This window comes from Jaculus jaculus, chromosome 8 (assembly GCF_020740685.1).
Source record: "Jaculus jaculus isolate mJacJac1 chromosome 8, mJacJac1.mat.Y.cur, whole genome shotgun sequence".
Classification (NCBI taxonomy): Eukaryota; Metazoa; Chordata; class Mammalia; order Rodentia; family Dipodidae; genus Jaculus; species Jaculus jaculus.
In genome coordinates this window covers 65,505,341-65,524,971 of record NC_059109.1, presented here as the reverse complement: position 1 = coordinate 65,524,971, position 19,631 = coordinate 65,505,341, and the positions used below count along the sequence as shown (strand labels likewise).

Genomic DNA, 19,631 nt, shown 5'->3' with positions numbered 1-19,631 from the left:
AATGTGAGATGAGTAGGCATTAACCAGGCAGTGTTGAAGGAGAGAGTAATGGGGAATGCAAAGAGGAGAGCATTAGGAGTGGTCAGGTGTAGAGTAAGGAGGAATGGGGCATGCACAGCCACAGCAGGTCAGCGTCACTCCAGTGAGATGTACAAAGCAGACAACAGCGAAGCATAGGCTGTATGTAAGAAGAGTCCATTGCAAGCTTTATTTGCCACATTAAAAAGAGCAGGTCATACCAAACCAAAGATCCAGAGACAAAGAGGCTCCCAAGACCTCATCACTGGAGAAGAGCCCAACATGGCTCAGGGAAATTTGCAGAATACGGGGTGGAAGAATGTCAGAGCCACACATTGGGTCATGATACACAGAGACATTTCCTCCTACCCATAACTGAGGGCTAACTCCACAATGCATGACCCATATACCTCAACAAGGAGGGGCCAGGGGGAGGAGGGAGGACAGGGAAGACTTGACTGTATTCACTGAATATAAAACTAATTAATAAAAAAAAGGGCAGGTCACAGTTTGTCTGTGATGAGAACCACCACAAGGATTTAAGTGAGGTCATAATGTGGTCAAATGTGGGTTCCAAAGCTTATACTCTTTCTTTCAGTCATTTGGGGCACAACCTATAGAAGACTAGAATGAAAACATAAATATGACATATTTTCCCTCTTATATGAGGTCCAGATTTGTGATTTATGTGTATACATACATATATATGGGTAGGTATATGTATATATATGACATGGAAGCAAAAGAGAGATTATGGGGTGGAGGAAGAGACCAGTGTATATGCCAGGGCAGGGGGGAATGAAGGGACAAGGAAAGAAGTATTGAGGGGTGTGTGTGTGTGTGTGTGTGTGTACGAAGATGTTATAATAAACAAATCCCACCATTTTATATACTAAACAGCTTACAATTACAAAAAATGAAAAGGTCTTATTGGGTATAGTATATACAGACACACAAGGAGTGAATCTTCATGTTTCTACTTTAAAAAAAAAATAGAGCTGGGCATGGTGGCATATGCCTTTAATCCCAGCACTCAGGAGGCAGAGGTAGGAAGATCATCATGAGTTCAAAGGCACTCTGAGACTACATAGTGAATTCCAGGTCAGCCTGGACTAGAGCAAGTTTTCCAACCTCAGGAAAAAAAAAAAAAATGCAAAGGCAGTCTACAAGAGCAACAGACATGAAAATTAAAAAAAAAAAAAAAGATTTTCATAATAATCAAGACAGCTGGAACTAAGGAAGCTCCTGGAGGATTGTAGAGAAAGGACAGAGCTGAAAAGTGTTTAGAGGCATGAAGAACATATTGGGGGTTGATGAAATGTGAAGGATACAGGAAAGAGAGGCATGAAGAAAGACTTCAATTGGCTGGGTAGATGGTGGTGCCTACAAAGGAGATCAAAAGTGCAAGAAAAGATGTGAGCTGTCTGGCTCCATCTCAAACAGTCTCCGGTGGGAAATCCTACTGGGAATGTCCAATAGGCCATTAACAGTCCTAACTCTTAAAGGAAAACACTGTGCCTGAGATCTAGATTTAGATTTTGTTATATAGATAGTACCTCACCACCATCAAATTTATCTTCTGAAATCCTGATCTCAGTTCCTCAGAATGGAACTATTGTTAGGGATTGGGTCTGTAAAGAAGGAATTAAGGTAAAACAAGGTCATATTGGTAGGACCCAACTCAGTGTTTCTAGTGCATTTGTAAAAAAAAAAAAAAAAAAAAAAAAAAAAAAAAAAAAAAAAAAGGACCATAGGACAGACTAGGGATGAGAAAGCATCTAGGAGAGTGACTTTGGTATAATTATATCTGTTGATATCTTAATACTAGGATTTTATCCTTTAGAAATGGGAGAAAACACATTATTGTTTAAATAACTCCATGTATGGTGGTTTTGATGGCAGCCCTAGCAGACAAAGGTCATCACAGTTAGGGTGGAAATTGAAACCATGACACTACAAAATACAACCCAAGCATGATGTATGATTGAGAAATCTAGGCACAGGATAAAGGTCCAAAAAGGGAGCAGGAGTAAAGAAACTAGGAGGTTGACACCAGGAGCCATGGGAATAGAGTGCACAGAACTTGGAAAATAGCATTATCAACAGCAACACGGAAGAATAGAAAAGAGTGGATGAAAGTAAAATTGACATGACACAGGTAGTCTTGATGAAAGCAATGTCTCTGGAATAATGTTGTTGGGGTTCAGAGAACAATGGGTCAAGAGGGGACTGTGAGATGACAAGGCAGAGAGTATGGACATGACACCATTCCAAGAAGGTAGGATGGTGAAAAGAATAAGATTGAAGTGACTTATTAGCAGAGATCCACAGACCTTAAAATAGGAAGGTTAGGCATGTTCTGAGACTGATGAAATGGGCACAAGTGAGTAGGAGAGATGGACAATGTAGAGGAAGAAAGGGACAATCCATGAAGTAAGATCCAGGAGAATAAAGGGGAAATTAAGAGAAAAGCATGGGTAGAAGACTTGACCTGAGATGAAAGAAATGATTTATCTTCTAAAGTGGGAGCAAAGGAAGTAAGGATTGCTAGTGATATTTGTGAGAGTAAAGAGGTAAACTGAGGAAGATCATATACTGTACTGTCCATTCTCTTTGAGGCCAGAGCATTGGCATAGCTTTGTTGGGGATGACAAAAACTTAGAATGAATTTAAGTCACAATGAGGAGTGAAAGAAATCAGAAAAGCCAAACACGTCATCAACATGTGATCATGGAAAGCTAGCAGCAGTGCTCAGCCTTTCTGTAGCAGCATTTGGCCTCCAGGATGCTGGAGCATGGGGTACCACTGGGAAGATCCAGTAGAAAGGCAACATCTATAAGGGATGGATGCCTGAGAGATCCAGATGGTTTGCTGTTTCCCAAATGTCTCCAACATAACAAGGAATATGAGTAGATTTGCTGAATTTTCTGATTCCATCATTCTGCAGTGTTTTAGTGAATGAGGAAGAAGAGGAAACTACAGATGAAGTCTTTGCTTAAAATAGAGTGCAAGCTGGGCGGGGTGGTGTGTGCCTTTAATCCCAGCACTCAGGGGGCAGAAGTAGGGGATTGCCATGAGTTTGAGGCCACCCTGAGACTATATAGTGAATTCTGGGTCAGTCTGAGCTAGAGTGAGACCCTACCTCGAAAAAGACAAAATAAGTAAATAAAATAATAAAATAAAATAGAGCACAAACTGTATGTTTTAGACATGCTATGTGATTGTGTGAGGTTTTTAAAAATAAAACAGCCAGGCATGGAGGTACATGCCTTTAATCCCAGCTTCTGGGAGGCTGAGGTAGATGAGTCCAAGATTAACCTATTATTAATAGTAAAAATGCTGCAAGTTACTTACCCACAATGTAGAAAGTGAGTAACTGGTAAGGCTAGTATTCAAGCCTTTGTCTGCCTGAAGCCAGTGTTCTTTTAAAGGAGAACTAGAGAAGACTGTCTTATACAATCAGAAGCCTTGGTGAAATCTGAGCTATGAACATGAGTCAAAGCTGTTTCCTTGTGTCCCTTGAACCATCCATCATAGGGGCTCCCCATCTATTTGATAAGACAGACCTGGCACTGAGGACAATTTTATGAGCCTACTATTAAGGGGACTGTTATGGGCAGCCAGGGTGATGCTCAGTGGGCAAAAGAACTTGATGCGTAAGCATGAGTACCCAAGTTCAGATCCTTTGAACCTGTGGAAAGCTGGATGCAGTAGTGCCAGTATCTGTAATCCCAAAATGTTTATGGCAAGAAGAGAAATGAGACAGGAGGATTCCCAGAAGCTCATGAGCCAGCTAGCTGGGCATACTAGGTGATGAATAAAAGGAGACCCTGCTTCAAACAAGAAGAAAGTGAGAATTTATACTTGAAATTGTCCTCTGACACGTACATGCCAACGACCACACACAGATCATATAAACACACACTTTAGCCAGATGAGACAGGAGAATCATGACTTCTGCTATCTTCCTGAGTTCTACTTCAGTTGTTTTCTGGCTTGTGCGTTGTAATTTTCTCCATCTAAAAATAAGAATAAAAAATAGAATTTGTATTTAGATTACATATTTGATTTGAATGTTAGATATCAAACTCTTTGAGCTGAAAGATGTGAAGTAGCTGAAAAATATTGCTTCTACCCTCAGTGTGCCATCCACACAAATGTACCATGAGTTCATTTCTGAGAAGTGCTACAGCAACCAGGTTCTGGGGTATTTCTCAAGGAATCCTGGTAGTGCACTGCAGCCGTGTTTCATTTCCCAAGGAACACATCTAATGTACATCAGCTTTCATATTTGAAATATTTCTGCTTCTTAGTCAAAAGAGGGAAAACACACTTGAATGCTAATAAAATAATTATAAGTACCAACTATCTTCAGTAAACAGGAACACAGTATTACCCAATTACATGAAGAACCTGTGGGGAAAACAATGGCATAATGATGAAAATGAGCTTTACTCCACAGTTCAATGCACTATTTTGAAGTATATGTAATTTATGAGACAAACCTCATATTGGATTTTGGATTGGAGGAAATAAACTTGCAGTTCATTATATTATACTGTTATATAAGGTTTATTAGGAGCCTGATAAATCTTAAATATTACATTAAAATATGTTAATGACTATCACCATAGTTTTCTAACATAGACACCACAATGTCACCACAGATTATTATTTAAAGGAAATATTAGCAATTCAGAACCATATGCTATAGTTACTAAATCAATGAATAGAAATCATCTTTATACTTAAGTTACCAGCTAATGACAATAGGCTTATATGAGAATAACTGTATAAATATGATCAGCGATCATAGTATTCTGACTTTTCACTGCAAATCACCCCACTGCTGATGACCAGTACTCTTTTTGTTATTGTTGTTGTTGGTTTTAGTTTTTTGGTTTTTTTTTTTTTTTTTTTTTTTTTTTTTTTTTTTTTTTTTTTTTTGGTCTTCTCGAGGTAGGGTCTCAGTCTAGCCCAGGCTGACCTGGAGTTCACTATATAATCTCAAGGTGGCCTCAAACTCATGGCAATCCTCCTACCTCTGCCTCCAGAGTGCTGGGATTAAAGGCGTGTGCCACCACGCCCGGCTTTGTTTTTGTTCTTTGAGGTAAAGTTTCACTATAGTCCAGACTGACCTAGAATTCACTATGTAATCAGGGTGGCCTCGAACTCACAGTGATCCTCCTACTTCTGTCTTCCGAGTGCTGGGATTAAAGGCATGCGCCACCACGCCTGGCTCAACACTCTTAATTAATGTATTGCCTGACAGCACAAATAAATATGGTATTTTATGTTAGTCACTAGTTTATAAACTACAACAAAGAATCTAAATTGGGACTGGAGAGATTGTTCAGTGGTTAGGTGGACTTCCTATACAAGCATAAGGATCTGAGGGGGTCTGAGACGGCCCAAGTTCAAATCTCCATATCCCAGGTAAAACAGCTAGGTGTGGCCATGCGCATTTGTAACCCTAGTCCCCACAAGGTCGCAGAGACCAGAGAATCATAGGAGCCCACAAGCTCTGGAATCAGTGAAAAGACCCTCTGGCTCAAAACAAGACCAGACAGAAGAGGAATGGAGCTGAACACCTGATCTTTCACTTCAGCCTCTGCAGACTAACACCCTTCCAACCACCACTACTTCAGGCAAAAGTATGAGGCATTACAAGGGCACATGCATGTGTATAGACCATATATATCACATTACATACACGTGTACACAAACACAAGATAAAGTAAAAAATAAAAAGCATCCAAATTGTACTGGTAGGAAATCAAGTGATGAGGTGTGGTTTGAAGCATCATGTGGTCAAATGTTCTGTGTAAGCACCACACAATTTATGAGCAGTTCAGAGCAGGGTGACGCTGCTGCATCTGATCAAGTGGCAGCAAAATAAAGACAGATGGCAGTCAGTAGATAATGACCTGATTGGAAGGCAACCGCTGCAAGACTGCTTCCTGCCTTCAACTTAACTGGACTTCACCTGGGGCTTAGCACATTGATTTATATCAGCATTTATGGCTTTGAGTTGATTGACCAAGTGCACAGTCATGATTTAATAATTAATAAAGAAAAATGATGCTGCAAAGTAGGAAGGGCTGTGATTGCCCAGTAGGTTTCTTGACTCCTCCTTATCCTGTCAGATATCTACTGCTTTGACGTTAAGATTCAAAACCAATGATTTGTAGGCCCCTGCCTATTTTTAAAAAGATCTTCAAGAGAAACAAATATGCACATACTATAACATTTGAGGCCATTTTGGCAACTCAAAATGCAGTCACTCCAAATGGCTACCATTAAATAAATAAAAATAGTATTTTTAGAAAAAGCATTAGAGAGATGGCTTAGTGGTTAATGTGTTTATCTGCAAAGACAAAGGACCCAGGTTTGATTCCCTAGTACCCACATAAGCCAGATGCACAAGGTGGCACATGCATCTGGAGTTCATTTGCAGAGGTTAAAGGCCCTGGCATTCCCATTCTCTCCCTCCCACCTTCTCTCTCCCTCTTTCTCTGTCTCAAAATTAAAAAAAAGGAAAAAAAAAATTGGTGGCCGGAGAGATTGCTTAGTAGTTAAGGTGTTTGCCTGCAAAGCCAAAGGATCCCAGTTCAATTCTCCAGGATCCATGTAAGCCAGATGCACAAGGGAGCGCATGCATCTAGAGCTCATTTGCAGTGGCTGGAGGCCCTGGCGTGCCCATTCTCTCTCTTTTGCTCTCTCCCTCTTTGTCTCTCTCAAATAAATAAAATAAAAATAAGAATATTTTAAAAAATGGTTACCATATAAACAATTCATAAAGTACTTTTAAATGCAGTGACTACTGCTCAAAGAAGTTTGACCTTCTGGATAGAGATGTGATGAAGGAGATATTGGTCTTACTAGGAGAATAGTTTGGAACATACAGGACAAGAGTGATTAGAACCCCACTATCAACTGAAAAAAGCAAAAAGGCCTAAGCTGTTTCTTGTATAATTATAACCATAGGGATGATCTTAAAATCTAGGAGGAAAAAAGGACAGGAAGATACTGTGGTCAGGGGATATCACTGAAGAAGGGTGAAGAGGGATACATAGCTGGGCATGGTGATATACAGTTATATAATCCCAACACTGAGGAGGCTGAGGCAGGATGATCAAGAGTTCAGGGTCATCAGCTACATATCAATTTGGAGGCCAGACTGGACTACAGTCAGTTCATATCTATCCATTCATTCGCTCCTGGCTAGCTCCCCCTTGTGACTAATGATATACTTCCACAACTCAATGGACCAGTATTCCTGGAAAAAGAAATGTTTTGGCAAACAGTGCAAACAGAGGCTTGCAGTACACCTAATATATAATTCAAAAGACAATATCATCAAGACATCACTTCTATTTAGCAACAAAATGTGAGAAAGAAGGAGTACCCAGAAAGGGGTCTTCAATCACCCACAATGTGAATGATTAAAAATCATCTCTAATAAGAACCTGAAAAACTACTGTGCAATGGGAATTGCATGACTATGTAGACCTGAGATCCAAGTTGGCAAAGCAAGCCAATTTCAGCCTTCAGAAAAGACTTCATCAGCCTGTCTATGCTTTATGGGAAATAGTAAATGCGAAGCATTCAAATGCAGTTTGGCCCCACCTGCCTCTCAGGCCTGGGGTTCTGCAGTTTGCCCGACAAGGATATGCTATGGACATAGCTTCCAGCAAATTGTTGGAGTCACCTGTAGCCACTTGCCTCCCTTACAAATGAGGACTTACTTTTGCAATGTTTTGTCTACACTAGAGCACAAAGAGCATGGTCATTAGTGGTATCACAGGTAGGCAGGAGTCTACCCAATAAAGAAGGGAAGAATTGCCTCCCAAAGGCAACCTCACAATTGTCCCTAGGAAATTCACAAATAAGTACGTTCAAGAGGATAGCAAAGAGACAGCCCTGCAGCTGGCCCTGCAGTGTGCCCACTGAAAAGCTGGATAACAGCTAGTGAGACGGCAAAGCAACACTGGCTGATGAGACGGCTGCTCAGGGCAACCTTCCACGTGTGTCCCAACCTTAGTGATCTCCTTGCCAAATGACATGCTCCAGGGACCATCATTCAGGGGCAGGCAGTTTGGCATTACATGCTTTTCCTACATGTTTAAAAGGCAGTGGTTAACACAATGACTTTAATAATAACCAGCCACAAGAATGTCTTTGTAGGGGGAAGCATGTGGATGTCATAGTCAAGCAAGCCCCTTTGTAGTTGAATGCTGTGACGTGCTAGGTGATAAAAGACATGTGACTTAACTCTTGTGAGTCTCAGTTTCTTCATCTGCAAAATTAGGTTAATAATGGTAAGCATCCCTGAGTAATTTGGAAAGAGTACACAATAAATAGTAATTGTTAAAATAACTTCTGGCCTTCTCAAAATCTCAGTCTACTTTTCATGAGTAGACCCATTTCCAGAAGTTTTATATATACACTACCTATAACTGTACTCATTGCTCTGTTGTTGCAGGATCTCCAAAGCCCTGTGTTTTATTCTTGTTGCCAAATTCATAGGGTAGGAAAGGAAAAGGTAATGATTTTTCCATTACACAGGCAGGAAATCTGAGGCATAGAAAGAGTCACTTGTCCTAACGTCACATAAAGCCAGCTGCGGAGCTACACTGAGTCATGGACCCCAGTGCAAACAGCAACTTGCCATTCCCCTTCCACATCAAAGGAAAGCACATCCTGTCTGAGCTCTAACACCATCAGTCTAATTTCCCAGACTTTCTATAGCTGCTCATCTTGAGAACCTTTGAAGCTTTGGGGAAATCACATGGGTGATTTGACCTCAAATCTAATGCCACTGGTGAAAGATTAATTTCTGAGACCTGGAAAGGGGCCAGACAATTTTGTGTAGCTGAAATACAGCATCATCTAGGGAGGTGACTGTCCTGACAGATTTAGTTAGTACATAATTGATAAATGTAGAGTTTGTTCAGCTTAGCTTCACAGATAGATAAGGCAAAAGCTCTGAGGGTTGACATTTACAGAAGTGTTTTTGTAACACTGAATCTGGGTTTTCTACCTTCTCCCTTGGAGCACTGTTCATTTCCCAAGGCTCTGTTCTCAGCAGGCAATAAGATGAGATCTGACAAGAGTGCCACCCAGACCAGTGTAAGCAACAGTGCTCATCAGCTTAGCACTATCACATGACCTCCTTTAAAATCTTATTTGCCCTGAACCAAGGCAGGTTGAGATCAAAGAGGGACTCAACATATTACATAGCAGCTAGGAATGTTTCATTGCAATCAGAGTCCAAAAAAGATAAAATGGATCAGAGGAACCATTAAAGCTTGGATAGAAGTCCTAAACCTTAGGAGGAATTTTATACGGCTTCACTCTTGCTTTGGGGTTAAACATTGGAAAAGTCTTTGTAACACATTAAACTTTGCTAGGCTCACAGAAACCTCAGATTTCACTGCCATTCCTATGATTTGGTCACTCATCATGCAAAGTTTTTCACTAACAAAAACAATTAATACTGGATATGTTTTAAATTATTCAATTTGTAGTCAAAAACCAGGGAAGTTGATTATAAATTGTAAGATTTCTTTCTGTAATTGTTTATTTATTATTTACTTATTTTGAGTTGTGAGACAGTGTTTTGTGTAGCTCAGGCTGGCCTCAAAGTCACAATGTAGCTGAGGATGACCTTGAACTCCTGATCTTCCTGCTTCAACTTCACAAGTACTAGGATTACAAGCCCACACCACCATGCCAAGTTGTCTGTTTATAATTCTTGCTCTCTACTTCCATGTGTCAATTTAGGACGTCTTGCTGTGTGCCCAATATATACAGTGTACTTCTGTAATTTGGTCACTTCTAATTGTTAAAATATCTGACTTAGTAGCTTAGATCAATACATCAGTAACTTGTAGGGCACAACATCTTGCAGTGTCAGGCTGTTTGTTTGGTTTAGGATGGTGGTATAGAGATATAAATAAGTAGCTGGGTGTGGTGATGCACACCTTTAATCCCAGCACTTAGGAAGCAGAGATAGGAGGATCACTATGAGTTTGAGGCCACCCTGAGACTACATAGTGAATTCTAGGTCAGCCTGGGCTAGAGAGAGACTCTACCTCGAAAAGCCAAATATATATATTATATATATATATAATAAATATAAATACAAATAAATATATATATATATATATATCCAAAGCAAAACAAAATATAGAAATAAGTAATCTTTCCCTCCCTCCCTCTCTCTCTCTCTCTCTCTCTCTCTCTCTCTCTCTCTCTCTCACACACACACACACACACACACACACACACACACACACAAAATAAAACACCTCAGTGTCTTTAGGCATAGAGATACATACTTTCTGAACGCAATTTACTGAAATATACTACTGTTTAATAATCACGAGTGGGGGGAATCATACCCTGCATAGTATACTATTTTAAATGCTAAAATAGTTTATAAGATTGTTCCTCTGAGATAAATAACTAATTTTTCCTTGTTTCCTCAGATGAATTGGAGAAACTGGAACAAGAAAGGCTGGCTCTTGAGGCCGCCAGCAAGGATAGTGAGGGGGAAGAAGGGCATGGGGGCATCCGAGGCTTGTTTAAAAAAGCTGGAAAATTGAACATCACTAAACCAACTCCTAAAAAAGGTAAGCATTTTTCACACTTGTAACGATTTCAAAGCTGGGTATGGTGGCGCACGCCTTTAATCCCAGCACTCGGGAGGCAGAGGTAGGAGGATTGCCATGAGTTCAAGGCCACCCTGAGATGACAGAGTTAATTCCAGGTCAGCCTGGACCAGAGTGAGACCCTACCTCGAAAAACCAAAAAAAAAAAAAGAAAGATTTCAAGATGATCCCCTAATTGAGCATCCCCAAGGGGTCAGAAATCATTATCTAAGACATCTAAGCATAGGTAGGGACTGAAAAACTTTGTTGCAATCAGCTTCTCATTGCTGGGACAAACACCCAACCAGAAACAGCTTATGGGAGAAAAGGGTTTATTTCAGGCTTACAGATTCCAGGGGAAACACCATCAATGGTGGAAGAAACTGGCTGTCTTCCACAGATCCAAGAGGAGAGATGCCACCAACAGCCAACACCAAACACTGACAGCCAGAGCTCCAAACTGCTCTTTACACACCTCAGGACTGGACAACCAGATCCACCCCAGGGACAGTTCTTTCTAAGTAGGGCTCTGCCCACTGGAGATTCAAGTTGCAACCCTGAGGCTAGGGGGCCATATATTCAAACTACCATATATTTCTTTCAAGAAAGTAGCATCAGCTGGGCATGATGGTGCATGCCTTTAATCCCAGCACTCGGGAGGGAGAAGTAGGAAGATTTCCATGACTTGGAGGCTACTCTGAGACTACATAGTGAATTCCAGGTCAGTCTGGGCTACCGCAAGACCCTACTTCAAAAAAAAAAAAAAAAAAAAGTAGCATCAGGGCTGGAGAGATGACTCAGTAATTAAGGCACTTGTCTGCAAAACCTAAAGACCTGAGCTCAGTTTCTCAGTACCCAGATGCACAGTGCCAGAAGCACCTGGAGTTGCAGTGTTAGAAGCCCTGACACATTCATTCTCTCTGTCTCTCTCTCTCTGTATGTGCGTGTATATCTGTGCTTGGACATAAATAAATAAATAAAATATTTTATAATAAAGAAAGTAGCATCAACATCATGAAGCATTTTGTATGGTCTTTCTATAAAAATATTTAAAACAATTTTTGATTTGGAAGATAATTAGTGCCTAAGCAAATTTAGTGCTTTAAAAAATGTCTTTTTTAGAGGTTGGGGAAATGCCTCAGCAGTTAAAGGCACTTGTTTGCAAAGCCTACCAGCTTAGGTTCAATTCCCCAGTAGCCACGTAAGGCCAGGTGCACAAACAGGTGTATGCATCTGAAATTTGTTTGCAGTAGCAAGAGACCCTGGTGTGTCCATGTCCCCTGCAACACACAATCTGCTTGCAAATAAATACAAATGCAAATAATAAAATGTCTTTGTTGAGATTGAAGAGGGATAGAAATTTAAGAACCAATAATACTCAGATTGTTTGATCTACATTCTTCTTAACTTGCACACACTTCAAGGTCATAAATCTGACTAACATAGGCAAATAAGGGATAGAGCTAGGAACCTATGTTCAAAACAGGCATCATTATTACAAACCAGAATTCAAAACTTGATTTTCATTGACAGATTAATATCTACAGATTTGGGCTGAGTGGTAAACTTATCTCTGAATGTCTGAATACATTCCAGGGGCAGAGAACCAAAATATGAGGGAGCTTGTTACCAGTTTTATAAATAGTTGTTTTGGGGGGTGGTGGTTGTTTTTCCCAATTACCTTTTATTCTCCAAGCCACTGCAGGTTTAGTGAGGGCCAGAGTGACCTCTGCTGGTAGAAAAATTGAATTGTGAACATGCATTTCTTCATGAAATGTCCTGAAATGAGTGAAGTAATACACTGGTGTGAGATAAGGAAAAGATTGCTTCTTTGGGAGAGTTCCCAGGTCAAATAGCAGGATCCAAATTGAAGCTTAGCAGGCTTATGGTCAGTCAGGTTGGCAGTAGCTACCTCTTCAAAGAAGCCATCTCCTAACCTGTAAATAGTTTAGGATGAAATTTCACCTATAATATTTTATAAACTTTTAGAGGATGATGGGAAAAGACACATAAAATGCCATTTCCTTTTATGTTCTTAAAATATGCCATGGGCTATGGGAGAGAGTATTATTTCCCACCTACCTTAATATGGTACTTCTCATGAAAATGATGTGCTTAGATCTGAAATTAGAACTGCTTCAGGACTCTCAGGATGCAAAACTTGGTGGACTCTTCTGAATTATTTCCTTTCCTCTTATTTTGTTTATCTGTAGCATTAAGTAATCTCTAAGTGATATAGTCTGAAAGGGACTGGAAAGTGCAGAAGCCAGAGGCCATAGCATAGCCATTCTCTTTTGGGAGGAGGAAACAATGGAGTTGTCATTAATGAAAGCAGAACTTCACTTTGAAAGCCTGTTTCTGCATCATGATCAAGGTCAAGCCTCCCTCCAGACGCTCATAATGACTCCTTTCACTTGCATATAAGTGAAGGCACAGTTTGGTCCATTCTGGGAACAAATTTACTTTATCCCTCAGCAGTCCTAGGAATATAGAAATAACATGAAATGATTGCTTTAGAAGTGACAGGCCCTAAACACAGAAACAGAAAGACAGAATAAACCATCTTCAGAACCTCCTGGATCAGAACAGGAGTTTCAAGAGCCTGTAAGCTCTACGCTAAGCACTACACTGGCATTGACAAGGCATATGGAATGGTACCATTTGTGTCTAAAGGAGTCTGAAGTAGAAGCTGTTCACATCATGCAGACCAGGAAACAAAGCATGGCAGAACTGAGGGCAGGGCTCTGACCCAGAGCTGCCCACATTCTCCAATGGGGCTGCTCCCTCCAACCTCTGCAAGGAGCACACCAACCAGGGAGCAAGCACTCACAACATAAGACTCTGGGGAATATTTCAGATTCAAATTATCACATGCCTAAATAATAACTCCATTCTGAGACAGAATAACAAGGACCTAAAAATAATTCACTGTTTTATAATGAGAATTATAGTGAGAAAATTAATACCAGACTTTTATTTAGCTACTGAATTTGATCTCAGTTGTTGTGGGATTTGACCTGATAAGCATTCTTTGGAGAATGGAGCTTGGTGTTTATTGATATAACAACCTGAGCCCATGACTTTCCCTTCTCCCTTCACCAAGAGGTTTCTTGTAAAGCTATCTTATTTCTGTTCCAAGACACAAATACACGCGTCATTTACTCTTATATTTCAGACAGCAGCATCAACACCGTCCAGTCGATGCATGTTGGGGAGTTCAACCAGAAACTGGTGGAAGCCAGCACTCAATTTAAAAAGAAGCAAGGGAAAGGCACAATTGATGTTTGGTGGTTATTTGATGATGGAGGTAAAAAACATCCAGATATACACTAGGAAGCAGAATTCCTGTTTTGATAAATTAACAAACTGCGTGGGAAGGTATATGAAAATGGCACCAGTTAATAATGACATTTCGGTGTTCTCAAACGCATACATTATTTAGCAGTTACTATACGGGAATGAAAAAAATATAAAGCTCTTCTCTTTAGACAGTAAAGAATGCTCATCCTTCCTGTTGTGATTTGCTCTTTACTCCAGGGTTAACACTTCTTATCCCCTATATCTTGACTCTAAGAAAAAAGTGGAAAGACTGTAAATTAAGAATATATGTCGGAGGAAAAATCAACCGCATTGAAGAAGAAAAAATTGCGTAAGTAGTTTATGGTTCATCTGTGGGTCATTTCAGATGACTGTGGCCTACTGCCACGGCTTTCCTCCAGAGCTCGCCTCAATCAGACGACTGCTGCTTAAATGCTTTAAGAGCGTTAAACACCTTTGAGCTATAGTAGGTTTAAAGACAAAGCCACTAATGATAAGCCTCATGTTTACTTGGTTTGGGAGGGAGCAATAAGTTATTTGCATAATTTTTCTAATCAATCTTACCAAGTTCTCTTGTCCCCTTTCAGAAAGGCATTAGAGGGTGTCATTATCTTACATGATATTTATTTTGTTCTGACTACCAAATGCATTCGAGAAAGGAAGATTCTGAAGGAAGCTGTGCAGTTGTTTGGGGGGAGGATTAAGGTTTGCTAAATTATGTGTTGCTTTTAGCACAGAACTTACAAAAGACATATATACTGAGAGACTGTACCTAGGTCCTAGCCCCGTCTCTGCAACCAAGGAGACACAGGACTTTGCAATAGTCACCAAACATAGCTGTGGTCTCAGCTCAGCTTCTCCTTCTTCTCCTTGTTCTTCTTCTTTTTTTAGGTAGGGTCTTACTCTAGCCTGGCTGTCCTGGAACTCACAATGTAGTCTCAGAGTGGCCTCAAAGTCACAGCGATCCTCCTACTTCTGCTGCCTCCAAGTGCTGGGATTAAAGGCATGAGCCACTATGCCAGGTGGTCTCATCCTGTTTATAGTTTGAAAAGTTTCAGTGGATGAATGCTGAGAGCACTATTAATTAAAATAAAGGAAAAAGTCCCACAATGTGTCTAAGTATTTCTTGATATTACTTATCAATTTATCCATTGACAGCTGATGTATATATGGGAATAATAGGCACAGAGTCTTCAGAGGGTTTTTGTTGTTGTTGTTGTAGTTTTGTTTTTTGAGGTATGGTCCCACTCTAGCTCAGGCTGACCTGGAATTCACTATGTAGTCTCAGGATGGCCTTGAACTCACGGTGATCCTCCTACCTGTGCCTCCCTAGTGCTGGGATTAAAGGCATGCACCACCACACCTGGCTCTCCAGAGATCTTTGAAGTAACCTGAAAATGTACCAGCAACAGCTCTTGAGCATGCTAAATCCTGAACCTTTAACTTCCAGAAATCACAAAATAATGGCAGGACTTTTATTTAGAAATTTTCCTTATCTTTTTCTCCCTCTTAAGAGCATGTGACTATTAATATTTTGTTAGTAACTCTAAAAATAACAAAGATAATAACCAATAAGAATTCTGTCTCAGATGTAGGGGAATGTGGATGGTTTTACACTATTCTCTCTAAAAGATGAATGTACAGTTGGGTTTGCTCTTTTTAGTGTCTATACCAGCAAGGGTTTCTTTTTTATTTTTATTTCCTTTTTTTTGAGACAGAATCTCTCTAAGTATCTCAGGCTTACCTGGAACTCATTATGTACCCAGCTGGACCTCTGACACATAATCCTCCTGCCTCAGTTTCCCATGTGCTGAGATTACAGGTGATTGCCACCTTCTTTGACTATAAGGGTTTCTTTATGCCTTTAGTAGAAAAGACTGGTATACACTTAGCATGTCCAACAGTAATGAAACTCCAAAACAAGAACGCTTCTTCCTACAAACTCAGGTGAAATAAGACATAACTGCTTCTGATAACTTAACTCAAACACAAAAACACCTTTGACTAAAAATAGCAAAGTGCATAATGATGAAGTGGGTTTTCTTTTTATTTTCAGAATGGCTTCTCTTCTGAGCAAATTTAGGATAAAATTTGCAGACATCAATATCATTGGTGACATCAACATTAAGCCAAACAAAGAGAGGTATGAAACATTTAACTACATCCACGGAAAACTCATGATACTCTCCTCACTCTCTTTTGTGTTGCTTACCAACGACTAAAGATGTTATGCTTTTACTGTAGTGACTTCTTGACAGATATAAAAAAAAGAAGTGCCTTTGGAAAATCATGACATATAACTGCCAAGTACATTCTAATGGAAAGATAGAAGTGAAATTTTCCATTAGAGATTCCCTGTCCCAGAGCCATTTTAGTTCTTAGGCACAAAGGACTTAATTAGGGTCTATGAACTTTTAAAGGAGCCTCTAAAACTATCTAAAACTTGCGAAGGAGATATATCACCCTCCCCCAAGAAAGAAAAAAGAAGAAAAGAAATAAAGAGAGTGACAAAATTTAAATGATCATTTAAATGTCTTCAAAACATGACATTTTATTCATTTTTTTTTTTGTTTGTTTTAGAAAGCAACCTGACTCCAGATGCTTGTACCACCTCATGGGCATATGTCACCTTGTGATTGGTTTCCCTTTGTCTATCTGGCCTACATGGGATCTGGAAAGTAGAATATGTGTCCTTAGGCTTCACTGACAAATGCCTCAACCACTAAGCCATCTCTCCAACCCCATGACATTTTAACCCTTATTAGTCAATAAATTTAGCAACTTCATCATTATCTTAGCCACAAAGAAAATGCCACAGACTGGACAACCTGACTAACAAACAATTACCAGTCCCAAAGGCTGAGAAATCCAATATATTGTTTGGTTTGTTATTTATTAAAAACCTTTTCTTGCCGGGTGTGGTGGCGCACGCCTTTAGTCCCAGCACTCGGGAGGCAGAGGTAGGAGGATTGCCATGAGTTCAAGGCCACCCTGAGATGACAGTTAATTCCAGGTCAGCCTGGACCAGAGTGAGACCCTACCTCGAAAAACCAAAAAAAAAAAAAAAAAAAAAAAAAAACCTTTTCTTATTTATTTATTTATTTATGAGAGAAAGAACAGGCATGTCAGGGCATCTAGCCACTGCAAATGAACTCCAGACACATGTGCCACCTTATGCACCTGCCTTACATGGGTACTGGGGAACTGAACCTGGGTCCTTAGTCTTCACAGGCAAGCACCTTAACAATCAAGCCATCTCTCTAGCCCTGAAAGCTCTTTCTGTCTGGGTGATGATCACTCCTCTCTGTGTCCTCACGTGATAGAGAAAGAATGCTGTCATCTCTTTCTCTTCTTATGAAGAATCTAATTCCATAATTTGGGAACCATGCTTATGACTTTATCTGAACCCAAGTGCCTCCCAAAGGCACCAGCTCCAAGCCTTATCATGTTGAGAGTTTAGACTTCATTCTAGGATCTTTGGGGAATACAAACATTTACTTCCCAAACAATGAGATTTGTAAACAAAAGGGGAATATCCCAAAAGTATAAGAATATTGTCTAGAGTTATAGCCAATTATGAATTGAATAAACTACTTGGTACTATAATTTAACAATTACAAAATGCTTTCAGTAGTTGATAGTAGATCATCTTTACTGTTACATTCAGGTGTGATTTAATACATTTGATTTACAGTCAAGTAGGGACAATCAGGATAATCATTTACTGAGACATGAAGATTTCAGAGTGGTTTAGATCCTCCTATTCTATTGGAGTTCATCCTTTTCTTTGATCACAATTTTTCCTTCTGGGAATTTTTGATAAGCCTTAGGTCCACAATACTCAAGTTTTGCTTCTTACCTCTTTTATGTTACTGTTTCCAGTATGAATTTGATGAACAACAAAAAATTCAGATTTATGACAGTCAGGTTTATTGACCAGACAAACTTGAACTTCATATTCTTTGGTTTTTTTATTTTTATCTTTTGTTCATTTTTATTTATTTATTTGAGAGCAACAGACAGCGAGAGAAACAGGCAGATAGAGAGAGAGAGACAGAATGGGCGCGCCAGGGCTTCCAGCCTCTGCAAACGAACTCCAGACGCGTGCGCCCCCTTGTGCATCTGGCTAACGTGGGACCTGGGGAACTGAGCCTTGAACCGGGGTCCTTAGGCTTCATAGGCAAGCACTTAACCGCTAAGCCATCTCTCCAGCCCATTTTCACTTTTTTTTATAAAATAAAACTTTGTATGGACAATTCATATGTTGGTACCATTACCATCCTTCTTGCCCCCATTTCACTGAGGGACACTCCTCAGTGGGGTTCCCTCAGTGGGGTTACTGGTATTTACCATGGGGTTATGGGTTATGAGTTCTGAGAAAAGCAGTCAATCATTGGCGGGGGGCGGGGGATTATGTCTCTAGATACTCCTTCCTACTCTGTGGCTCTTACAATATTTGTCCCCTCTTCCACAATGTTCCCTGAGCTTTAGTGGGTGTGTTTTAAGTCCACTTTAGTGTTAAGTTCTCAACAACTTCTGGAATTCTACTTTGATATGCTTTGAGTGTCCTCCGTGTCCATCATCATCTCCCTGGCACAGGTTGTCAGGCTTGCCTTGAAAGAAGTACTCTTGTTTAACTTGCCCTGGCTGATGTTTAACAGGTGGCTCATCTCATGATAGGGAGTCAGCTGTCTTTTCTTGACTTCTTGATAGATTTTGGTTGTCCCCAGTTTTTTCTGCCTTATGTAAAAAATAAAACAAGATGAAACAGATTCTTCAACAGAAAGTGAGAACAGCATAAGCTAAAAGGGATAATTATATATTTAATTAATAGATACTTTGATGAGTGTAGCCTCTTTTTGGGCCAAGACTAGTGGGAGGTTTTCACTGAAGTACCTGACCCACACCTCCATAGGATTCTAACTTGGTTCCCAGTACCAGCTATGCATTCCTTTCCACTGGGTCTCTTAGCCAATCAGAGTCAGTGGCTACCCAACTATGCTGGGTGCCACTATTGCACAGGTGTATACATCATATCCAGCTGATTGATTCAATATAGCAGGGTCCCCTGCTTGTTTATAGCATTGGTGGCCATTGTCCCTTAGCAGCTCATGCAGTACTTTACAGCACTATATTGGCTCGCTGTCTGGGAACAGTCTTCCGTCTAGATTCTAGTATGATCTCGTCATGTTCTGTGTTCTGAGCTTGAGATGTCTTCAGCAATAGGGTCTTGCCATTTTCACTTTTGTGTTGGTGTCTAAATTTGAATTTTGGGCTGGAGAGGTGTCTCAGTGGTTAAAGTACTTGCCTGCAAGGCCTAAGGTCCCATGTTTGATTCCCCAGTACCCATGTAAAGCCAGATGCACAAGGTGGCACATGAATATGGAATTCTTTTGTAGTGGCTAGAAGCCCTGGTGCACCCATTCTCTTATTCTCCCCCCTTCTCTCTGTCTCTCTCTCCCCCCTTTCTCTTTCAAATAAATAAGTAAAATATTTTTAAATTTGATTTTAACATTTTAATTTAGTGTTTCTTATATATGTTTGTCCCACTACAATTGCTTCTCTTCCTTGAAGACAAATGAATTAGTTTTCAGTTTTAGAGATGTTTTTCTCTGTAATATCAAGGTCACAAAGAAGATG

The 19,631-nt window shown here is 40.1% G+C and overlaps 1 protein-coding gene across 3 annotated transcripts in view; it reads left to right on the top strand.

The window, feature by feature from the left end:
• The window catches only part of Slc12a1 (solute carrier family 12 member 1), a 97,125-nt gene that overhangs the window by 69,443 nt on the left and 8,051 nt on the right, over window positions 1-19,631 (top strand). For all 3 annotated transcript variants that reach the window (XM_004669741.2, XM_004669740.2, XM_004669742.3), the window contains exons 21-24: window positions 10,512-10,655; window positions 13,849-13,980; window positions 14,211-14,322; window positions 16,048-16,134. In XM_004669741.2, coding sequence (XP_004669798.1) covers window positions 10,512-10,655; window positions 13,849-13,980; window positions 14,211-14,322; window positions 16,048-16,134 — 475 coding nt within the window. The remainder of the gene's footprint in view (window positions 1-10,511; window positions 10,656-13,848; window positions 13,981-14,210; window positions 14,323-16,047; window positions 16,135-19,631) is intronic.